The sequence below is a fragment of the Poeciliopsis prolifica genome, unplaced genomic scaffold (genome assembly GCF_027474105.1).
Source record: "Poeciliopsis prolifica strain line A6 unplaced genomic scaffold, Auburn_PproV2 SCAFFOLD001, whole genome shotgun sequence".
Lineage (NCBI taxonomy): Eukaryota > Metazoa > Chordata > Actinopteri > Cyprinodontiformes > Poeciliidae > Poeciliopsis > Poeciliopsis prolifica.
Window position 1 is genome coordinate 15,197,660 of NW_026562376.1, and position 22,852 is coordinate 15,220,511.

At 41.8% G+C, this 22,852-nt stretch overlaps 1 protein-coding gene across 4 annotated transcripts in view; it reads left to right on the top strand.

Moving 5' to 3' along the window:
* The window catches only part of dusp8a (dual specificity phosphatase 8a), a 47,478-nt gene extending 27,022 nt beyond the window's left edge, over window positions 1-20,456 (top strand). For 3 of the 4 annotated variants that reach the window (XM_055039668.1, XM_055039659.1, XM_055039677.1), the window contains exons 4-7: window positions 13,988-14,154; window positions 14,243-14,402; window positions 15,393-15,516; window positions 15,821-20,456. In XM_055039668.1, coding sequence (XP_054895643.1) covers window positions 13,988-14,154; window positions 14,243-14,402; window positions 15,393-15,516; window positions 15,821-17,036 — 1,667 coding nt within the window. In that variant the 3' untranslated portion in view covers window positions 17,037-20,456. Of the gene's footprint in view, window positions 1-7,779; window positions 8,591-13,987; window positions 14,155-14,242; window positions 14,403-15,392; window positions 15,517-15,820 lie in introns of those variants that run through there. The other variant, XM_055039684.1, reaches the window with a different exon arrangement.
* Window positions 20,457-22,852: the final 2,396 nt, after the last annotated feature.

Genomic DNA, 22,852 nt, shown 5'->3' on the forward strand with positions numbered 1-22,852 from the left:
ACAGAAGCTGAGGCTGGACGGCTAAGCTAACGTGGGACCCTGGTCCACCACATCAGCACCTCATAACTCAAACCTCCTCATGAGTGCGGGCCAAGTGCTCTGCTCTTTGTTTGCTGTGCCGTGAGTTTACCGCTGCAGCCTTCCCGCTGATGCCTCTGACAAACATGTGGAGTGGAAATTTCCAGAAGGAGCAAGAAAAAGGGAAAGGAGAAACTAACAATTATGCTGATTTATCCTACTCATTCCTGGCCTGCATCCACTGAATTCCTTTCATGCTGGGACTGCCCACGGCAGTTCCTCTCATACCGTCATTCTCTGGAACAATGGTGGATTCCTGTTTATCATCGTGCCGGTTTTGATGCACTTTATCTCTGGTGTGCTATTGCACTGCTCTCCTATCCACTCATTTTTTTTTTTTTTTTTTTTTTTTAAGTTTTCATCTGAATTTCCTCACACATTTGTGAAGTATTTCCCTTGGTAGGATTTTGAATTGCTACACTTTAAATGTATGTATTTTAATAAGCGAAAAAAAAAAAAAAAAAGTAAAATAAAAACACTGGAAAATTAGCAATATGTTGTTTAAAAACACACAGTGGTGGCTTTTGGTTGACTACATAGAACTTTTAGGGTTAATGCTCTGGATCTGTGACTGTTTCCTGATGATTAGGAGAATATTTTCCATTGCAACAGCAGCAGGCTAATTTTGGAGTTCCAGGGAAGCCTAGAGCTCCAGGTTCAGGAATGCGGCACAGAGTTTTGTGATCATTCTTCATCCTCTGGTTATCATCTCCTCTGCACATAAACTTATAAAACACACGAAATGTCAGCCATACACAACAATGTACATACATTCATAGAAGAAAGCGGTCCAGCACAGAAAGGTCGTTTCCCCGAGTGTTGTGTAACCATTTCCTGTTTCTGATAAGGGAACATCAGGGCTCCCCGGAGTGAAAGGGAGACGCCTAGAGAGATCAGCAGAGATGTACAAACATAAATTTACATCTCAAGAATGTGCTTGTCTACATGTACTTAATTATTTTTCTGGACTGAGCAGGGAAGCTCAGAAATTTCCCATTGAGCTCCAGGAATGATTTACCAGCGTGATGAAGGCGTTGGCAGGCTGCACACACAGACAGCTTGTCCAGTTCCTTTCACTGCATCACGTCATTTCTTTTCTATTGTTCTTCTGTGGATGACAGCATGATGTCACTGCCGTGCTGTGGATGTGACACATTTACACACATGTAAACTTGCACAACTCCACATGCTCGAAGGGGAAGTCAGAAAAGTCAACCTTGGCCTGCAGTTCTGCAGTATGAACCCATCTTTGCGTTTTTCATGCCTGAATTTTGTTCAAGCATGAAAGACATCTCAAAACATTGTCTTTGTATAAAAGTAATGTGTTCGGAAAAGTTTGTCCTTTGATTTAAGTATTCTGTCATTTCCCTCTCAATTTGCCCCTTCAATATGAGATTTCACCTGACAATAATATACGTGATGTTTCAGGAAAAGATATTTCTGTGTGAAAGCTTTAACGTGGAGTTTTTGAGCTCACATTAACTGAAAAAAGCAAAAGTAAAGCAAAAACCCCACCAGGATTTTAGTTTTAAAAAATAGAAATTTCACCATAAATCTGCTAATGGAGTATTAATCTAGTACTGCAGTGTCAAAAACACTAGAGCATTACAACAATTTAAAAGCAAGGATTCATTATGAACTTTTATTGGGGTCACTGGAGAATTGTTCTTGAACAAGGAGCCTGTTTTGCTCACAGGCTGTTGATCCAGATGAAGACTTCAATTTATTCAAGGAAAAAAATGTTTGAGTAATTAAATATTTTTTACAATGGAAAATGTTCAGCAAAACAAACTATCCATTTCTTTAATTTTGTTGTACCGTGTTTTATGGACTATAAGTCGATTTTTTTTTTTAGAGTTTGTCTGGTCCTGCAACTTACAGGCTTGTATTTGTTTTGTTCTTTTTCTTTTTATGATGCATTTTATTGACTAATGTTTATGATCCTCAGAGCAAATTGTCGTCCGGAAAATATAGTAAGTAGGACCACATCCAGAGACTTTTATTCAAAACCAGACTTTAGTATGCCATTATCTGCTTTTGATCAGTTTATTGAACTAGGTGTTAGTTTTCAAAGAAAGAGTGACACAAATTCAGTTCTGACTTTGTGCAATAAAAATATTGCTTATTTAATTGTTGAGCAGGTGAAGAAAATCCCAATATAAATGTTGCAACAAGTTTTTTTATGATATTATTTGAAAATCACACCATGTGAAAGATCATAATTGCTTTTTTTAATATGTGATCTATTTTTCTTTTTTTTAATTCTAAATAAAAGAAGGTTAAGATATATTCTCGAAGTTAGAAATGACAGAAATTTCCCACTTACATGTATGTCTAAAGTTCCAGCTTTTATATTCGTAATGAGTTGAACACTTTGATACTTTAATGGTTAAATTTGCACAAAAGATTGCAGAAGTAGTTAACAAAAAAGAGGTCAGAAAAACAGTTTGCAGGCTGTGAATGTTTTAGAGCGTCAAAACAGTGTGCTGAATAAATTTAACAAACCGGTCAAACCACACATAGAGACACCGCAGTTCAGTCTGACAGTTTCTGATGATAAGACAGGTAGACAGGAGAGTAGAGGTGCCATCAGAGGACCAGATGGCATGGCTTTCTCTGCTGTGGGGACAATGTGCGCGTGTGAGTGCTGCCTGCTTTGCCGATAGGAGCTAATTAACACCCAACTGACCCGAGACCAGCCTGGCTGTCTGAAAATATCAGCAGCAGAGGCTCATTACACTGGTCTCCTGTCAGCTCCTCCCTCTGAGAGTAATTCTGCCACAATGCTGCTGCTGCTGCTCAGGGCTCCTGTTCTGTCCAGGTTCGAATGATTATCAAAAATCTGGGCTTTGAAAATTATTTGTATTTCTGGAATTTAACTTGTATCGTATTAATTCTTGTTCCACCCATCCATCCATAGTTAAACCTTGACCACTGTAATAACATCAGTCATAAACCTGAACTAAATGTTTTGTATTTTTAAGGAACTAAGCCTGACCACTCAGGATATTTCAGTCTTTAAATGTAAGGTATTTTGACATGGAAAACCATAGAGGAATCCTCACTACTGTACATGCGTGAGAAAGAGGGGAACGTGTGTTTTCACAACCTCAGTGCTTTCAAATGTACGAATGAAGCCGTGTGCATCGCTCCTGGTTATTGGCATTTAGAATGAAACCTGTGCAGACAAACTCACCTCTGGGGAAATCAGCACTGAGGAACGTGAACACATTTTTAATCTTTTCAATACTCCAGGCTAGCAGACATGCTTCATGCAGATTTTATGCCTTTGTTTTACTCTCAAACATCCACTACTCATACCTTTTAAAACTGTGCAAGCAACCGTTCTCTTTTTATTAGTCTCAGCTAAAATAACTACAATAACACATAGAAAGGTGAACCTTTGATCTTGACCAAACCAAAAAAAGACTATACAGCCTGCTAGTGTTTCATATTAGTGCACAAAAGCTCCTATCTGTCTCAACACACAAATGCACACCCACAACACCCCCAACTGGGATTTTTAAGTACTTCATCTGGTTTATGAGGGCCCGTCTGGTTCTGAAAGCCCCCCTCGGTGCGTTTGATAGCTTATACCCGCTCCTGTTCTCTCTTTATGCGCCTGTGTGTGTGTGAATCTGAGTGTGTAAGCATATATCCGAGTGTAAACTAATTTCTCTCCAGTGTGGCAGATTTACTGGTGCAGTAGCCTCGGGTGCAGAGCTCCTCCAGGGGGTTAAGTTGTTTGGAGGGCAGGGGGTCTGCTGTTTGACTGATGTGAGCGGGGGCCTCCCCTCCAGGCCGGGCAGACAAAGATGAAGTCACTGAATGCATGAGCACGCATATGGTCAAGGAGTGCAGCAGAGTTCCATTTATCTGTGCACACATATCCTACGTGATATTTATTGAACGGAAAGATTTTCTTTGTTCTTCTTTAGCTTATTTGCAGGTTTTCAAGTTGTCATCCTCCATCAGATCATCTTTAGCAGAAGAAATGCAATTAAGTCTTGACAAAGGCTTTAAAGAAACAAAGAGGTCTTAGGTGAAGTTGTGAAAAAAATATTTTAAGGTATTTAATCAAACATCATCATTTATGTTTTCATTCTTAATATTTCTTCAATTCATATAATCTTGCAAGTATTGATGTTTTGAAGTCCCGCGACACCACTGAGGTCTAAATCGTTATTTCTTCTACCACTTCCCCTGCCTTCAACAGCTCCATCCATCCTTCCTCGTTCTCCCTTGGTGACTACCTCACCCCCCAGGCATGGCAGCTGTGTTCTCCTGAAGACATTACATCACTGCAAGAGCAGCTTTGTTACTGATCCCCTGACAACCAGCACCATCAACACACACACACATACACACACATGCACACACAAAAACATGTGCACGAGCAATTATGCTTGTATGTATTTGGAGTAAATATCTGCTCGCCCTTTGCCTGAACCCCTGCAGCAATGTCCTCCCCGTCTTCCTCTCACCTTTGCACAGTTGAAACTTTTCCTCCTACCCCAGCACATGCACTATCTCGAGGCAAAACACATTAACTCATCACCCTAACCTGCCGGATTCAGGCAATGACGTCTTCCTTTGCCGCGATATCTTGACAGATGATCTGAGGTGTAGGATGACGCTCCTGTTGCTGCCTGTCTCAGTTGAAAGCAAACTGTTGGGACAGGCTTTGACAAAATATTTCAAGTGAAAAAATAGAGTATTGGAACAAACTTGGCTCTTTGTGAACTTCAACTGTTTTTACAAATAATGCTTTCTGCTGTATAGGAAAATGATGGATAAATGTCTTCGATTTGAGGAAACCCAGTAAACTTTGGAGGAACATGTTTTTCCTCCAAAGTTTTTCTTTTTTTTTGTCTTTATGGATTTAATATTTTCAGATTTAGCAATATGTTTCACAGTGAAATAATTAAATCACTTAATTTATATAGAAAAGCATCAGTAAAAATGAATTAAATGGATTTCATACAAACCTAAAAAAATAAATAGCAGCCCTAAAGTGACATGATCTTAATAAAAATGCAATAACGTCTTTAGTAATATAAAATAAATTAAATAATAGCCACAAGTCAGATTAACTCTTAACCAACAACTAACGCAACAATTTCTGAAATTTGTCCCTCTCTTTTACATCTTTTTTCAGTCAGCCAAGCAGCGACATATCTTGCTAATTTTCCTCTATAAAATAATTTCAGAGACCTTTTCTGGTTTCAAGACCCCCTATAGCCTTCACGCACCATTTCACTTTGTATCTCATGCTTCCGTCTCACACTCCTCTCCACTGCTATCCATGTCTGTTTTGGCTGTTCTCGGTATGTGTATGTGGATGTAAACTGTGCGTCGTCCCAGTAACAAACCCCACAGCAGAGAAGCAGGCTGTAAATCTAAGAGGGAGCCTCAGAGGAGGGGGTGTCCAGCACACCTATTTCTGTTACAGCTTTGGACACATGTGCAGTAAATTAAAAAAAGTAAAAAAGAAGCCTGGCTGTCATTTATAGCGCCTTGTCTGCAGTCCTCTAATTAACACACCTACTATTCTGAGCCTTGTTACCCCACTGGGATCTGAAGAAGAACTCAAACATCTCGGAGCATTAAAACCAGATCCGGACACTGTTTTGTGTTGTTGTTAGCTTCCACCGTTGTTGTGAAAGCTGCTTTATCAACTGTGGGCAGGTGTGGAATTAAACTGAGATGACCGTCCACTGTGGTTGCAGTGTAACGACCCTGGTTGACCACTGCGCTCAGTCGTCCCCCAGGCATCCGCAGATGGACAAAGTGTGTGCGTGTGGGTGCATGTGTGTGTGTGTGTGGATGTCTCTGACACTCTGCATTTTTCACAAAGCTCATCATCAGCAAAGTGACCTATTTCCTCTTTCTCCCACCCCAGCTGTTAAACAGAGGTTGACGTAAGTCTGTGTTCTCACCCATATATGATCATTCAGGGGTTCACAGCGATGAGATGAGGTCACTCAGTGTGCAACTTAAGCCCCTGTCACCCTCCCAGGCCTCCCCCAACTCATTTCACATCTTGCATGAGCTTGATTGCCTTTTTGTGAGGGACAAATTATTGAATTTACTGAACTTAACTGAATAAATGACTATTAAAATGAAAATTTATTATTATCAGTATTATTATATATTTTTTAGATATTTGTGATGACTTTTGAAGAAATCGATGGTAGATAGACCTTAAGTATTCAGGTACATTGACCATATTCCCATTTTGTCACATCAAAACTACTCAGAGTGTGTCATTAAGATTTTATCCCCCAGACCAACACAAAATATAAATTATCAAGGATATTCCCAGTTATTCCCAGAGTCTATTTGTTTTTAGTACCTCTTACTTTGATTCGGCAAAATAAAATCCACTGCCACCCAGATGTTTGTTTGAGAACATTAGCAAATAAACAGCAATATGAAGACCAGAGAACACAGTAGACAAGTCAGAGCTGGGAGAAAAAAATAAAAGCAGGGTTATCTTTGAATATCTCTCAGCTAAAACCGGCCAATCCTTTAGTCAAAGGTGAAAGGAGTCTGGCAGACGAGCAAAACAACAATGACGTAAATATGTAACTAAACCGGCAGTATCGTAATGTGGAATGCTTTTCTTCAGCTGGTAGAGAAGCTGCTCATAATTACCGTAAAGATTGATGTCTGGTGCAAAGAATCTCCTTCCACCAGGACAGATGAGAGCGTTCTTGTGTTAGAATGTATAAAGTACATAAAGTCCTGACCTAAATTCAATTGAAAATATGTAGCAAGGCTTGAATCAGTCTGACAAAGCTGGGTCCATTCAACCGAGAAGAAAAGGCAAAACCTGTCAAAGAGAGTAGAAATGTATGCCATGCTCAAACCGGAAATATAATATAATCTTATTTCTTTATTTTCCAAGATATTGTGATCCATTCCCATTAGTTGCTTAGTTTAATCTTAACTCTTTTTTTCCCACTATGAGACATTTAGCCCGTCTCTATGATTCCTTGGTAAAGTAAAGGAGTGTTCGACCAGTCGGCTCTTCTCGTCGCCTGTTCTGTTCCATGATGTTTTGCTTCTTGTCAATTGTACTTACCTCTGCTCTCAGCCATGAAATCAAAAGGATGAGAACAGAGTGTCCACTGGAACATTAAATACAAACCAGAACAGGAAGCGTTTGTAAAGTCAAACAAATTACATCTTCTTTAGAGAAAGATCAGATATCTGCACACTGACAGAGTCTTAAATCAAACTTTAAACATGTCACTTACTGCTAAGCCACAGTACTTTCAGTCAGATCGACCTACTTTTTCTTTTTCAGTCAGAACCTATTTTCTACAGTAGCAGACAAGCATCTTTTAGGTTTTCTTTCAAATTAAATAGTGGTCTTAAAAAATGGCTTCATGCCTACAAAATGACAAACGTCAGCCAGTCGCTGTCCTGTTTTCTTTGTAATTGGCCACCGAGACGTTAGGAAGCGTTGCAGCTTGGCGTGTCTTATTTCATCTCAATATCTTCATCTCATCCCCCATCCCGCCCCGACAGGGACCAGCTTCATAGCTAGGCCCCTGAGGTGGCCGCATATTTGCTGGCTGAGTAAGGAATGTGGTTACATGCCTTAGATATTAGCTATGACGGAGCGCTGGCTCCACGAGCGAGGGAGGAGGAGTGGGTGCGAGCGGGGAGGGACGGAGGTTTGGTTAGAGTCTGAGCTCACGGCAAGTGAGCTCATTCAACCCCAGAGCTCGAAGAAGAGAGAGTGCAGCTCCGTCATCTTCCTCACAGAGAGAGTCATAGGAGGTGGAAGGCAGAGGGAGGAGTGGAAAGCGGTGACGGAACGAATGAGAGACGGGGTGGGGGGAGTTGGAGCGGCACAACAATAGCAGGCTGCTCTCCTGGCTGTAGACACTCAGACAGAGAGCGCTCAGAGGAACACACAGCCGCTCTGTGGAACCAGCTGCAGGCGGATCACGGCTGGCGTTTACATACAGGCGTTACATTTTCTTTTTCTTTTTTCTTCTCGCTCTCATAGAGGCAAATAATCCTCACAAGACCAGAGAATTGCCATTTAATTGGGGCAGGAGAATTCTAGGAATTTTTGTGGTCCAGGCATCAGGATTTTGGCCATATGTTGACTTGACGAGCGTCTCCACAGGCCACTTTGGACTATTTTTCATTGTCTTTGAAAGCCACTCAGTGCAGAGTGGCGCAATTATTTAACCAGAGCGGAGTTTTCTGGACTTTTGAATTATAAACTCTCCTTGACAAATCACTTCTGTTTGTTTTTCCGGTATTCTTCATTTGTTTGTTGGAAAGGACTCTTTGTCTCCAACGGAGGGGGACACCTGGACATTTCTATCTGCGCGTGCATTTGAGAAAGACTTTGGACTGGGGGGGATGCCTTTGGATGTTGTGATTGCCCCAGCAGAGGACTGCTTTTGGCCAGAGCTTCAGGAGTCAGGAGGAGACATGAGGCTGAAGATCAGGGTTCGCCGGATGAAGCAGGGGAGAGAGCTTCGAGGTGTGTATCCACGTGGAGCATTAACAGCTGCAGAAGGTGTATGTGAGTCTGTACAAGAAATAAGGAACAGGATGAAGGCCTGTGTGTTTGCATGAGTGCATAAAATGAGTTGAGCTCCATGAGAGATGCACCTTCCAGGTATTCTGATGGATGCTGCAACTTAAAGATAGATGTGATGTGAATTTAAAGGATCTAAACTAGATCAGTGCAGGAACCGATGTGTCCTCACCATTCCACTGATGCTAGAGACACATTTAGAGACACAGAATAGGAAGAAGGGCGATGCAAGTGGATGGAATCATTAACATGACAAGGAAAGAAGGGGAAGGAAAGGAGAAGTGGTAGAAAAAAAGACTGAGAGGGGGAAGACTGAGAGCCATAACCCGCAGTATGACATAGTGCTCACTAACTCTCATGCTATGGTCTCTGAGCTGTTTGGGTCTTTCTCAACCTTCTGCTTTCCTGTTTGCAGTCTCTCTTTCTGCAGGACGGTGTTTCAGGGAGATTACGTTATCGATATGTTCAGGGTGCACTGCAGGTGTTGAACATAACACGTTTTCACACAGAGCAACAAAGCAAAGCAGAGCAAGGCTTCTGAGGGAAAAGCCTTCAACAAAGAGTCCCGCACATCGCACTGTAACATCTTTTGGAAATGGTCTGATGCAGGTTTTTTCTTACACTTGCCACTGTTCTGTTATAGCACATCCTTCACCACCCAGCATAAAAAGAAATCACATCTTTGCCATCATCAGATGAAAATAGCCCTGTGTGTCACAGGTACAGAAGCATGTTGGCACGTCTCTGTGAGAACTGGCTTGAGCATGCAGACTAAATTATGGGAGAGTTTATGGGCCTATAATGCAATGACGGCGCTGCTGAAACATTAGACGATCAAAGTGACACGTCCCCGTTATCTGCACAGCCAGATAGAAGAACAATAAAAAGTTTAACCGTCAGCAGGTGTGACGACGCGACAATCATAAAGCTGACACCATGCATGACAGGCAATGATCTCACCCTCTTAGTTCATCAGTATTCTGTCTGTTGGCCTATTTCTGACCAAAAACACACACACACTCCTGCTTCTTTTCTGGCTGCAGCAAAGCCTTTGTGAAGCTGAGAGGGACATGTGTGCAATGATGTCATGTTCGGAGGCTGAGCGGGAGGGAGGTGGGGGGGGGGGTTACATTGAAATGCTAATGTCCCCTCATAGTGGAGGGGACAGCTGGAGGGCCACAGAGGGATGGCGTAATGTCTCCCCTCATATGAACCACAGGGGAAAAGCAACAGAGGGGTGCAGGGTGGTCATTCACCCCAATCAATGCCCCCCAGGCTGTTTAGGTGCGTGTGTGTGTGTGTGTGTGTGTGTGTCTATGGAGCTCATTTTCCCCATTAACAGACAAGGTAAAAAAGCTAAGTGAAATCTAAAAAAAACCGCTAAGAGCAGATTGTATTGGCAAGGCAGTCAGTGATGCAGCAGTGGAAATCCCATTAAATATAAATGCCAGGCAGGTGCTGCATGAAATTCTGGTCAGAATCATGATATATTTGGGTATTTATTTGAAATGATGGCGACATTTGCAGCAAAAGATTTTGAATAAATGAACTGAAGACCTTTTTTGACTTTAAATCTATCCCTTGCTGGTTTAGTTGTTCACATCTCTTGCAAAACTAAATCCTGATCTACAAATAAAAGGAACTCGTTATCAAGAGAGTTTACTTCACTGCATCAGTGATAAAGTGAACAGCATTTTATGGTTCTGACCTGCCCAACAGCAATTTTAATTCATTCAGATCTAACATTAGAAGAGCTATAGCAGAAAAACATGTATGTACATTTTATTAACATATTTTTTCTGGCCTTCCTGTCTTGAAGCCGTAAATAATAATTTATATTAGGAGGAGTGGTAAAAATAAATATGAGGAAGCAGTTGCTGTACACACGGTGTTGCTATTTTTTAACAAAGAGAAAATGCGTAAATGTTGTACAACTTCTTATTTTAGGGATTTATATAGTGACAACAGTTAGTGTAACCAAAAACAGCAGTCTGCATGAATTACCTTAATATTGCTGACCCTTAACTGTGACAGGCTATGCAGCCTTCCCGCTGTCTGCTGAAGTGTTGCTCTCTCTCGCTGCCACACAGGATGTACGAGACACATAGATCTCTTTTAATGTGATAGAAAATATGCTTTCCTTTCAGAAACCTTTTTACAGCGTCTTTTTATTTCTTCTGACTTTATTTGTGAACACTTAGCACTGATGCCTAGCTTTTAGTCTTCTGCCCACAGTAAAAACTGACCAAGAAACTTAGTATATTATATTATACTAATATAATATTAATATATTATACTATACTAATATAGAATAATAATCAGTGAGGGCTTGATCCAGCCCCCAGTTTGATTACTAGGCCTCATTGATCTGCTTGATCAGTGAGAGCATGATCAAGCCCTCACTGATTACTATACTAATCAATACCCAGTTTCTTGATTTAACAACAGTGTATATTGATTATCTAATCACATGCAGTGCACAATTTCATTAGTTTTCTTTAGCATGTTAATAAATAATGGGATAATTGTCCTCTAGTTCCATCTATTTTAAAACTAAGACATAGCAATGAGGCTAAAGAAATAGATGATTTACTTTTTTATTTTTATTTTACATTTACAGTCATGCCAATATTTATTGTCTCTTGTCCTGAGTGTCGGGGGTAGAACTGACGAGTAAGTGCCTATTAGAAAGAGAATTTCACAGAAGTGACAAGGAGCAAACAAAGAATCCCTGAGTTCTTGGCTCCAACAGAGGAAGAAAGTTAAATAATCAGTTGCATAAATGATGAAGTGGGCAGAGAGGAACGGAAAAAGGATGCCGATGGCGACACAGTGCCCTCTTTCCTGGTTGTGTGTTTTCCTTCTTGCCAGAACATTTCTTACTTTTTTTTTTTTTTTTTAAACAGTGTGTGTTTAGAACTTGGTTAGTCACATCCTGTCCGGGGTACATTTTCATGACTCCAGCGTGACAACTTTTTCTTCTCGAACAGAGAACACTTGTGTTCGTGTTCTAAATGTGCCGTTGATTTATTTTTGCCTCTCGTCGTGTTGCCGAGTTCAGTGCAGCAGGATGTCAGTTTTCCTCAGTATCACGCTTCATTACGGGTGAACTCATCTCTCTCTGTTTGACTTCTGATGTCATCCGCATGGACAGGGCTTTTTCTATGACTTCATTGTGAGTGTTTGTTTGGATTGGACTGAACACATCACTCTCATGTGGGGACTGTTTAGCCATCTCTCTGGACTTTTTGGGTATCATCATGTCCTTTTCTGTGTTATTTTTTTTTTCATCCTGGCAACAGTCAGAAAGACAAGTTAAGCCAGCTGTCATCAACATCTCTGCCCTCCCTCATTGTCATGGCAGCCTTAAGTAGAGCCTGTTGAGGTGACGAAGTGCCAATAGCATGCTATCTCCTCTGTGACTAACGTCCATTAGAGGCAGCAGTGTAAATCTTTAACCACAGGAAGGTGTTTTGTAATTGACGTAATGCCGCTGTAATGTAATCGCTCCTAAAAAAGCAGCCGAATGGACCCATTCTGGCTCCTTATCTCTGACTCCAATCTTCCTTCATGCCAGTAACCCCTTACTCGCTCCCTCAGTAGCACGCTCTGCTCTTTAAATGTTAATTTAACACGTCTTGGTCTGCTGCACTAATTATTTATCCAAATGCAAATGCACACACTTTCTCCTCAGCCACTCACTATGTGGAACATCCTGTCCACAGACCTTCTAACAACTCTCTAACAATGTCTGCACACAAAGAGGGAAATGGTTGCTCTCTGACGTAAGGTGTTTTTTTTTTCCTTTTTATTTATCTGCCTGCAGGAAAGTAGCATTTCCTCAAACCTCTACATTAGATTCTATTTATTTCTCTATGTATGTATGTTCCATGTCAGAGGTTCTCTGGGAAAAGGTAAACCAGGAAGGAGCCCTTCAAAAAGTATTTCCTCTTTCTGTTTTATCAATTAGAGGGAGGCACTCTGCTACAGGGAGGCCTAAGGCAAATATCTCAACAAATATAGGCTTATCCCAGCATGACAGCCCTCCCTCAGAGTTTACATGAACTTTTTCCACCTAAATCGTTATCTGATCATTCTTTCTGCATCCATCCATCTCTGCGCTCCACCCCCTCTGCCGAGGAAAGCACTGATGTCATCGCTCTGCCGGTTGCCATTAATAGCTGGAAACAGACAGCCCTTCTTCACTTTCCTCTTAAAGGCACAGTGCACCCAGAACAGCACTGGGTCATGATTGTTTCAGGCAGTCCTAATGTGAATATTTATTGTTGATGTTGGAGGACATTTCATACTTTTTTAGGAGATTGCATTGGCCTTTATATCTCTAAATCTGGCTTACAATCAGATCTGCTTGGACAGAGTTCTGTGTGCTTCTTCTGAGCAGTGATGTCATGTCTCATTCACGCTCGCTCTGTGATCATTTGTGTGCATGCGTTTGGCGCTCGCTCTTCCTCCCAGATTGGGTAAGGCAAAGCTGAACGTAGATTAGGTTCTAATTTCCTTCTCTGGGGCTCAAAGTTTTCCTTGAAGCTCTCCGTTTTCCTTTCAGCACTCTGCACCCACTCCTCAACACACACTCTGCTAAGCCCTCACCTTGTTTCCTACCCTGTAGTTATACAACCACACTGCTGCAGAGTAATTATAATTATTATGGGGATATGTGTGTGCGCGTGCAGGCGTACGTGTGTGTGTGTGTGTGTGTGTGTGTGTGTGTGTGTGTGTGTGTGTGTGTGTGTGTGTGTGTGTGTGTGTGTGTGTGTGTGTGTGTGTGTGCATGGTTGTTTTAGGTGGAATAACTATTAAAGCAAGTGAGAGTGAATTCTGAGCATATGTTGAAAACCATGTGCTAGCGTGTGAGTGCATGTGTGTGTGCGCGTGTAAGCGTGTGTGTGTGTGTGTGTGGGTGTCAGTGGGATGTTTCTGGGCCTCTGTCCTGGCCCTGCACCTGTGGCCTCTCTCATTCCCTCAGCCTGACGCAATGCACTGCTACAGGACATGAGCTCATGCAGGAAACAGAGCCACACACATACACATATGCCAAAAGTGGAGCCGCCTGCCTCTTAAAGGGCCAGACGTGCATTCCTGGCCGCCCAGCAGTTAACCCAACTTGCACACAGAAGCACAGAGAGCCTCCTTTCTTTCGCTTCTGTTTCACTAAGCAGGACCCAGACATTATAGCCCAGATTCAGCCTCCAAATCTCTATTGAACGTGTGTCCACGGCACTAATGGTGACTAAAATGGAGTTTCCACTGTGGTATCCGGTCATTCAGTGGAAAATCATGAGTGCACTTAACCGGTTTTTGCCATCTCTGTCTCTGCAGGAGGCTTCGCAGCTTTTTCCTCCTGTTTCCCCGGCCTGTGTGAGGGGAAGCCTGCCACTGCACTCCCAATGAGCTTGTCCCAGCCCTGTTTACCTGTGGCAAATGTAGGACCAACTCGCATCCTGCCACACCTCTACCTGGGTTCACAGAAAGACGTTCTCAACAAGGTGACATTCAATCACCAATTTTGAGGGTGAGATTGGCAGCGTATTCTACCATGCATTGTCTCAAATCTGTTTTTGCCTATCTCTTTAGGATCTGATGTCTCAGAATGGCATCACTTATGTCCTGAATGCCAGCAACACCTGTCCCAAACCGGACTTCATCAGTGAGAGCCATTTCATGCGCATCCCAGTGAACGACAACTACTGCGAAAAACTGCTGCCCTGGCTGGACAAAACAAACGAGTTCATAGGTAGGAGACGGCAGCACATTTAAGCAAGTTTAAACTCAAGGTAGAGATTAGAAACACAATTGTAAACCATGGAGGTGGACTCCTGTCAAATGCTGCGATACTCAAAAACAAACAAACAAAAAAATTCTGTACATTCCTCTAGAGGGTAACATCCAACTCTAATTAGGTCTTAATGCCAACAGTGAAAATGCAGCTTTTCCTACATTTAGACTTTGAACTTAAGACTATAAAATTCAGCCAAGATTTATTATAAATGCTGAAACGGCTACTTAGTAAGCCGACTTTGACAGGTTCTAACTGAACCTTTCAAGGCTAAAAGTTAGCCAATTTGCAGAGCTCACAAAAATCTTGGATTTTGTCATCTTATTCTACCGAGTCCCCAAAATGCTGTCACTGTACTGATTTAAAAGTGGAGAGGGCTTTTGAAATGCTTATGTAACAAAGTGTTGTTGGCCAGCTCAAAGCCTTTATTAGCCAACTGTCAAAACAGCTGAGGAACATCCCAAGAAGTACTTCCTTTCTGCTTCAAAATTTCAAACATAAACAGATGGTGCAAAGTTTAACGCAGTCACCTTCATATGGTGTACTGGGCTTGCGATCATAGCTTACAGTTACTGCACTGGACAATGTCAAAGATAGTGGCATGCTAACAAGTTGGATAGCATTCTGAAAGGTAGACTCTACATTAACAAGAAATAATATCAGAGATTTTCATATTTCAAGTTCTGATGCATCATATTTTTTGTTTTGTCTCCCAGTGCAGAATGTTTTAAAATGTTAGTCTTTAGTTGTCGGCCTCCTTGTTTGTCTTTTGAAAGTTATTGTCCTCTGAATAGGAACCAGAAGAGCCACAACAGCTTTCGACCAGTTTTCACAAAAATCCTTTTTCAAACAATAGACATTTCAAAGGTTTACAGTATTGTATGTGTGAGTATTTCTGTTTTTTTATTTATTTTTTTTGTTACAATCTGTTCGTTTTGCTCTCAACAGACAAAGCTAAGGTGTCAAACTGCAGAGTGATTGTACACTGCCTAGCTGGAATTTCACGATCAGCCACCATCGCCATTGCATACATCATGAAGACAATGGGCTTGTCATCAGATGACGCCTATAGGTATGATTGCCCCTCCCACTCACCTCCAGTTAAGCTAGGGTGTCATCGGTTTTGAAAGGATGAAAGAAGAAGAAATCCCATTTTCATTATGAAATGAAATTGTTGAAGTGGTTGCCAGGTTGCAGTTTGTGCAATAGAGTTTGTTTTTGGCCTTGAAGCACAAAGCATTTATTGCATATTGTGCATCAGTATAATAGAGGCCCCTATCAGACCTCATATAACTTTACACAGGATTTATTGCCGTACTTTGCTTTCAAATAGTTTTCAGACAACTAATCTTTTCAACTCTTTTTTTTTCTGACAGGTTTGTAAAGGACAGGAGGCCGTCCATATCCCCAAACTTTAACTTCCTGGGTCAGTTGCTGGAGTTTGAGAAGGGCCTGCAATTACTACAAGCTTTAACCACAGATGACAAGAAGTCTGAAAACAACTCCAAACAAAGCTCTGAGGTTAATGGGGTCTCTGCTGGTTTTGAGATCAACGGTCACCACAACAGCTGTGACTCATCGGTGGCGGATCCTCACACCCAGACTGAACCCAAGTTACCATCTCCCACTTCCCTCCAGCAGGGCTTTAATGGCCTGCACCTCTCGGCAGAGAGGATTATGGACACTAACCGTCTCAAACGCTCTTTCTCTCTGGACATTAAGTCTGTCTACTCTCCCAGCAGTCCACATTGCCCCAGCATGGCACCCACTCATTCTGAAGACATCCCCAAACTGTGCAAGCTCGACAGCCCTGGAACCGGCACCTCCAACGGCGTCTGCTCCCAGTCACCCGTCCTGGACAGCCCCGGTTCTTTCGATTCACCATTCCCTTCACCGAGCAGCGGGGGTAGCATTGGGGGTTTGGGTGGAAGTGAAGGATTCCATCGATCTGGCACACCCTCATCCAGAACCAGAAGAAAAACTAAGCACAGCTGTGGTAATTCTCCAGTCCACTCCCATCTGCATCATCCCCCCCAATCCCTCAGCTTGTCGCTGGACCACAAGAGCCTCAGCCTGGAAGAAAACCTCAGGGGTTCCCCGCTCCTCTCACTACCCTCCCTGCCATCTTTGGGTTCTGGGGCTATGTGGACCAAACACAGAGACACTGTCCAGGCTACAACTCCCGTCACTCCAGTCACCCCAACCACGGACGCTCCCTGGCATTTTGGAGCAGAAGAAGGTGGTAAGGGAGAAATGGAGCTGGGAGGAGGAGATGGAAGGGGAGAAGAATCATCGGTGCGATTCGGTAGCAGCTCAGCTTATGTGGCGTTTGGATGTAGCGAAGGCGCCAGGTTACGGGACAAATCCCAGAGGGAGAAGCCCTCAGGGTCTCAGACACAGAGGGACCACTGGGATTCCACCTCCACCAGCTCAAGTAACAGTGTTCCTGCATCAGAAAAACAGTTCAAGCGCCGCAGCTGTCAGATGGAGTTCGAGGAGGGCATCTCCGAGACAAGGTCCAGGGAAGAACTGGGGAAAATCGGGAAGCAGTCAAGCTTCTCCGGAAGCATGGAGATCATTGAAGTGTCCTGACAGATAATGGAGCTGGTGAATGCTGTCCCCTGGAGGCAAAAATGGACCTGTTTTAAAGGAGTGCCAGAAGAGGAAAAGTAAGGTGGAGCCAACAAAGTTTTTTTTTTTTTTTTTTCTTTTTTTTTTGCTCCCCTCCACAGACAGTGTTAAAGACTCTACTTGAGGGAAGGACAGATACAAGCTGAGAGTTAATGTGAACAGTTTGCAAACCTGGACTGACAGAGCCTCAGATGTGATGTGTTAGGTAGCCATACTTATTCTGAACTCTTAGAAATTTGAGGAAATCCTGGGGGAAGGGGAGATAAAGCTGTGGCTGTTGGTACTGCAACTTTTTATTTCTGTCATAGGTTAAAAAAAAGATACCACTCCAAGTAAGCATCACGTTGCATCCTGATTATACAAAATTCCCTGATGTTCAGACTCATACTGTTTACCTGTGGTTAAATGTAGTGTGGGCTTCAGTGGGTGTATAGCTTGTGATTTGATCCGAGCCCCATGTTTCGTCCCGAAGCTCCACCCCCTGTGTCCGAGAACCATGCATGGCTACATCCGCCCCACCACCACCTTTCCTCTGTGGTCCGGCCCGCCCCAAAATGCTGCAAAAGAACACCACCAACTGTAGTGAACTCCTTGATAGTACTGTGTCCTCTTACTATCACAGCACAAAGCAGAGAGGTCCAACAGACTTAACATAAAGACGGTACTGCATTCGAATAACGAAGGATCCTCTGTATTTTGTTGAGGAAAAGACTTGTGACCATGGACAGTGTGTCCCTCCAAAGCACAGTGCATCCATCCTGACTTTGGCTCCTTTTGTTTCAAATGTTAACAGCATGATAAGACTGAGGTTTCCGGATCCCGCCAGGCCTTTCCCCACTGAACCTAGCCACCATGGCCAGAAGAGAGCATGCACCTGAAAGGCTGACTACAGACAGACAAATACTATATATATACAATATGAATATATATAGCAATTTTAATGAACTTCTGTTCAGTTATAGTTTTAATTTATTGTACTGCTTCATTCTGGTAATGAGAAATAATATAATGTTTTGTGGATTCTTTTTTTTCTTCTTTTTTTTCCTTTCAGTTGAATTGTTATTATTATTTGCTGTATGGTATTTATGAACACACACTCATTACAAATACACACATTCAACAAAATTCAAGCAAGCAATATGTGCTGTTCCTTTTGTTTGAGAGAGTGACGTATGACTTTGAGATGCACTTTTCTGCTGAGTGATCACCATTCACATCCTGACAACACGATATTCCAAAAGCCAAGTTTTTTGCTTCTGTTTTATAAGACGAAAAGGCACAGAAGTCCCACTGATGAGATCTTTCACCGGACCTCCGTATTGTGAGTTCAGGAGTTTGTCACAAACTGAGGGTCCAATTATGACTTAAAAGACTGTTTCACTCAGCTGCGCGCAGATAAGAAAAAAAGGAGCCTCACAACTCGTTGATTATACTCTTATTTATGGGGAAACAAATGAGCCTGTCTTACAGATGTGGCTGTGAACAAGTATTTGTCCCTCACTTGTTTGTTTTGTTTCTTTCTCTTTTTTTCCCCCTCACACTTAAGTGTTTCTGGTCATCAAAATAGTGATTATATGTGGCAAAGATAACCTCAGTAAATACAAAATCCAGTTTTTTAACAACAGAAAAAGCCATTCAATCAACCTTATGTTTTAAAGAAATACAAACCACCACACCCCCCAAAAAATACATGTTTAAAAAAAGAGAAAAGAATTGCTCCCAAATCCTAATAACTGGTTGGACTACCATCGACAATCCTTTAGGATTTTCTTACATCCTTGACAAAATTCATGGTTCCATTGGTTTCCTCAAGTCGTGCAAAGCAGCCTCAGACCATCTCTCTATCACACAGGTGTCAAACTGCAGTCCTCCAGGGCCACTGCCCTGCAACTTTTAGAAGTGCCTCTGCTGCACCACACCTGAATAGAATAATTAGGTCATTATCAAGGCTCTGGAGGACTTGTCTACACAAGGAGGAGCTGATTACACCATTTATTCCAGTGTTTTGTATCTGTGGCACATCTGAAAACTGCAGGACAGTGGAGCTTGAGGACTGGAGTTTGCAGCCTTTCTGCTTTTGTCTCTTCAGTCTCAGTATAAGAACAGGCCTCTGTAATATTTATGGTCATCAGTTTTCACCATGGAGCTTTCGCTGGATGCCAATTTCCCCACTCTATTCCTTATTTCTCAATGACCTGAGCTTTAGAGGTTCTTCTGTGGTTAATGATCCATATTGATCTTTGCTGGACTAGAAAAATGTGGACATGACCGTCCACCTGGTAGCGACAAGTGACTCATGATTTGACAGAAGGATTGTGTTTTCTGTTTGGGCCAGGTGAGCACAGGCAGATTTTTCCGCCTCAACAGATAAAGTCAAAATCGCAACCTGCTTTTTTTTTTTTTTTTTACTCTGGTTGTCTTTGTCTGCTATATGTTTCTTGATACTATAAAATATGTAAGTGTGAGGAGAAACGCGGAAACAAAAATAATGTGCGAGGAGCCAATAGTTTTTCTCATCATATGCTAACAGCAGTACGCTGTCACGGTTTTCAGACCTTCTCTGAGCCAGTGACGCTCGCAGCTGAACCTGTACATCCGTGGCACACTGTACGCCCCTCTCACTTTCAGTATATCCACACATGAATCCACACATGAATCCCGACACGCACCCTTTCGTTCATTCTCAGGGGATCTTTTGGTGAGCCAGGCCCAACACAGGGTACACAGCTGCTGGTACATCAGCACAATGCATGTCCATGAAGCACCCTCTCTCTCTTCCTCTACTTTTTATCTGTTTTTACAATAATTTTTAAATTTCCAAAGCTTTGATCACAAGAGCATAACACAATGAACAGGGGAAAAAAAAAAAATCGGGCTCTTCATATTTTGAGGTAGAAGGAAAGGAAATAAATGAGCTCTCCTGGTGTGAGAAGGTTATTTATTTGTGATGTAAAATGTGTTTGATATTTTTCTTTTGACCCTGGATTAGCTTTACTGTCTGGCAATCTCTGACTTCTTGACCTTATGCTGCTACAGCTACGAGTTCAGATAAGTCATGTGTTTCCTGAAGAACCTTTTTTCACCTTACTCCCCATATTTTTAAGAATTGTTATTTATGCTATGTAACAAGAATGATGCAGGCTGTCCCCTTTGCTACATTATTATTATTATTATTGTTATTGTTATTATTATTATCATTATTGTTGTTGTACATAGCAACGCATCTAAGAACACTGATAAATTTAGACAAGTTTTTAAAATAAAATCCTGATACCTTAGGCTGCTTGATGCAAAAATACCTCAGGTTCTATTGAAAGGCTTTTCCTTCCCCTGTATATGTTTTGTGAAAATGAGACAAAAATACAGACATGACAAAATACATACCTCTTGTCTGCTTCATTTTCTTGTGTGTTTGCATAAATGGGAGCCCGAACAGATGTGGAGCAGCGCAAAAACCACAGCAAGGCAACCGGACACTGGGAAGTAGTTACTGATTTTGTGTTGAACGATCTCCACACGGACCACACGACAAAGTTAATGATTTCTCTTTTTCCAACATTGTCATTTTTATTTCTGTTTTCCAATAGGCTTCGGAATTTAGGTTTGATTTTGTGTTCATTTTCATACAAATATTGCGTCGTAAATCATTTCTCACAAAGTGGAAATATCCTGGGTTTAAGCTAATCTCAAATGAGATTATGTTGGGGAGACATAACCCAGTATTCAATAACACATGGAACAAAGATATTCACATATAAAAACCTTTTTTTTCCCCCCTCATAAAATCACTCGAAGTGGACTGAGGCGAAGTAAAAACTGATCTTCCTGTCGTGCTTGAAGCAGGCCTCACAATTGCAAAATTCACTTTTTTAAAGTTCACTTGGAACCAATGCTTTTTTTCGTAAGACCTTCGACAAAGGACATTTTATCTTTCTCCCCGAAGGAGAGCGTTGAGTCGTTGGCAGCAGCTGATGCTCTCCTCCAGGACGATGTCACGGCTAAACAGAATACCAGAGCAGATGTAGGGTCCAAAAAGAGCAACAAAAACAGAGAGAAAATAGGCAAAAGTTGAACTAATAGCAGGTTATGTTAAAAAATAAAAAATAAATGTGTTAAAAATGAGCTGATCTCTGTTTAAACTGGTACATAAAACTAGATAGCCTGTCCTCTTTTTTTTCATTTATTTTGCAACAAAACAACTGAAATTTCATAGGCATTTGCTGCATCTCACCACTTTAGGTTCACAGGCTCCTCCTTGACAAGCCCTCAATTCCCAAACTGTTTAGCCTTGAAGGTTTGAGGATGTTTGAGTCGGTTATACCCATTTCAAATTCTTGGACACCATATTTCTTACGCTACTCTACAACAATATAACAATATAAAGATATTTTTCTGTGTGGCAGGTTAATATTAACAGATTCTGTTAATATTAGGGGTTTCTTCTAACAAGAAACCCCTGAAAAATATTTGTCTTTTATTTTTGGATTGTAGTCTATGATTCTGACCCTTTTAAGAGCACTTAGTTTTAGAAATTACTTGGGCCGATTGTGAAGCTATCGACTCAATTTTCAAAGGACATGCTTTCTAAACCAAGTTTCTAAAACGTGAAAGCCTTTCAGCGTTGTTTTGTGTAACAAAGCTGGAATAAAAGCTCCAGCACCGAACTGTACAGAACTAGAAAATGTCTCCCTGCAAAGCGTAAAAGGATTTAGGAGGAGATTAAACAAGTAGTGATAAGGGGACCACAAGCCGGACTTGTAAAAACACAGGAAGTCATAAATGTGCAACCCTCACCATGAGGGGCTGCGATGTGACTCACACGCCATTACCTGTTTCTGCTTTTTGTGTTGTCTTTTAAAGTCGACCTGCTTTTGGCCGCTCTGAGCAATTCAGCCCTCTGCTCCCATCATCTGCTACTGCGCTGCCATAGAAATGGACAACTTAGCCATTTGGCGTTTGTGTGAAAAAGCACCGTCTTGGTAAAAGCTTCGAAATAGAAAAATGGTCAAAATGCCTTCTGCGCGTGTTAAAAGCAGCAGAAAGTCTCCCGTCGTTTTACTGATCTGACTTCTGCCCGTTGAGGCTGTGGATGGAGCTGTTTGGCGACCAGCGAGAAGCTGCCAAAGAGGTCCAGGTGAGAGGATGAGTGTTTTATTGCAACTGCCTCGGCCACTCGGCCACTCGGCCACTCCCAATGGCCATTGTTTCCACTGAGAGGGAACCTGACATCAAAGGCAGTTTTGGTTTTATTTCAACACACACAAGATTGTGATGTTTAAGTCTACTTGCACTTTCAGAGGCCCCTCAGAAGCATCACTGTTTGATATGAGGGGGACGTGTTTCGTCACATCCAGTGATTATTTTGCAAAAAAATAAAATAAAAAATCATTCTTGACCAAGCTTGCTGAACGTTTAGATATTTTTTTTATTATTTAATAGAAATATGGCCATTTTTGTTTGTTTTCCTTCGGGGAAAAAAATAATAACTTTGGTTGTTGGATTTTAAGAAAGAACCATTTTACATTGGATGTAATTCAGATCACCTTATAATTCACCATGTGAATTCTTAGGATCCACATGATAGGGGTGGATCTGACTCGGACACTATTGTACTGAAATGTCCCCAAACGTTTTAACAGCACCGATACACTGGCGTGTCTGACGAGATTCGTAACAAATACAATTTGCGGCAGAAATGACCAACGAGAAGGCAGAGCACCAGCTGCAGTTTCTCCCAGTTCATTCACCGTTTAGTGTTTTTGTACTTCCATTCATTC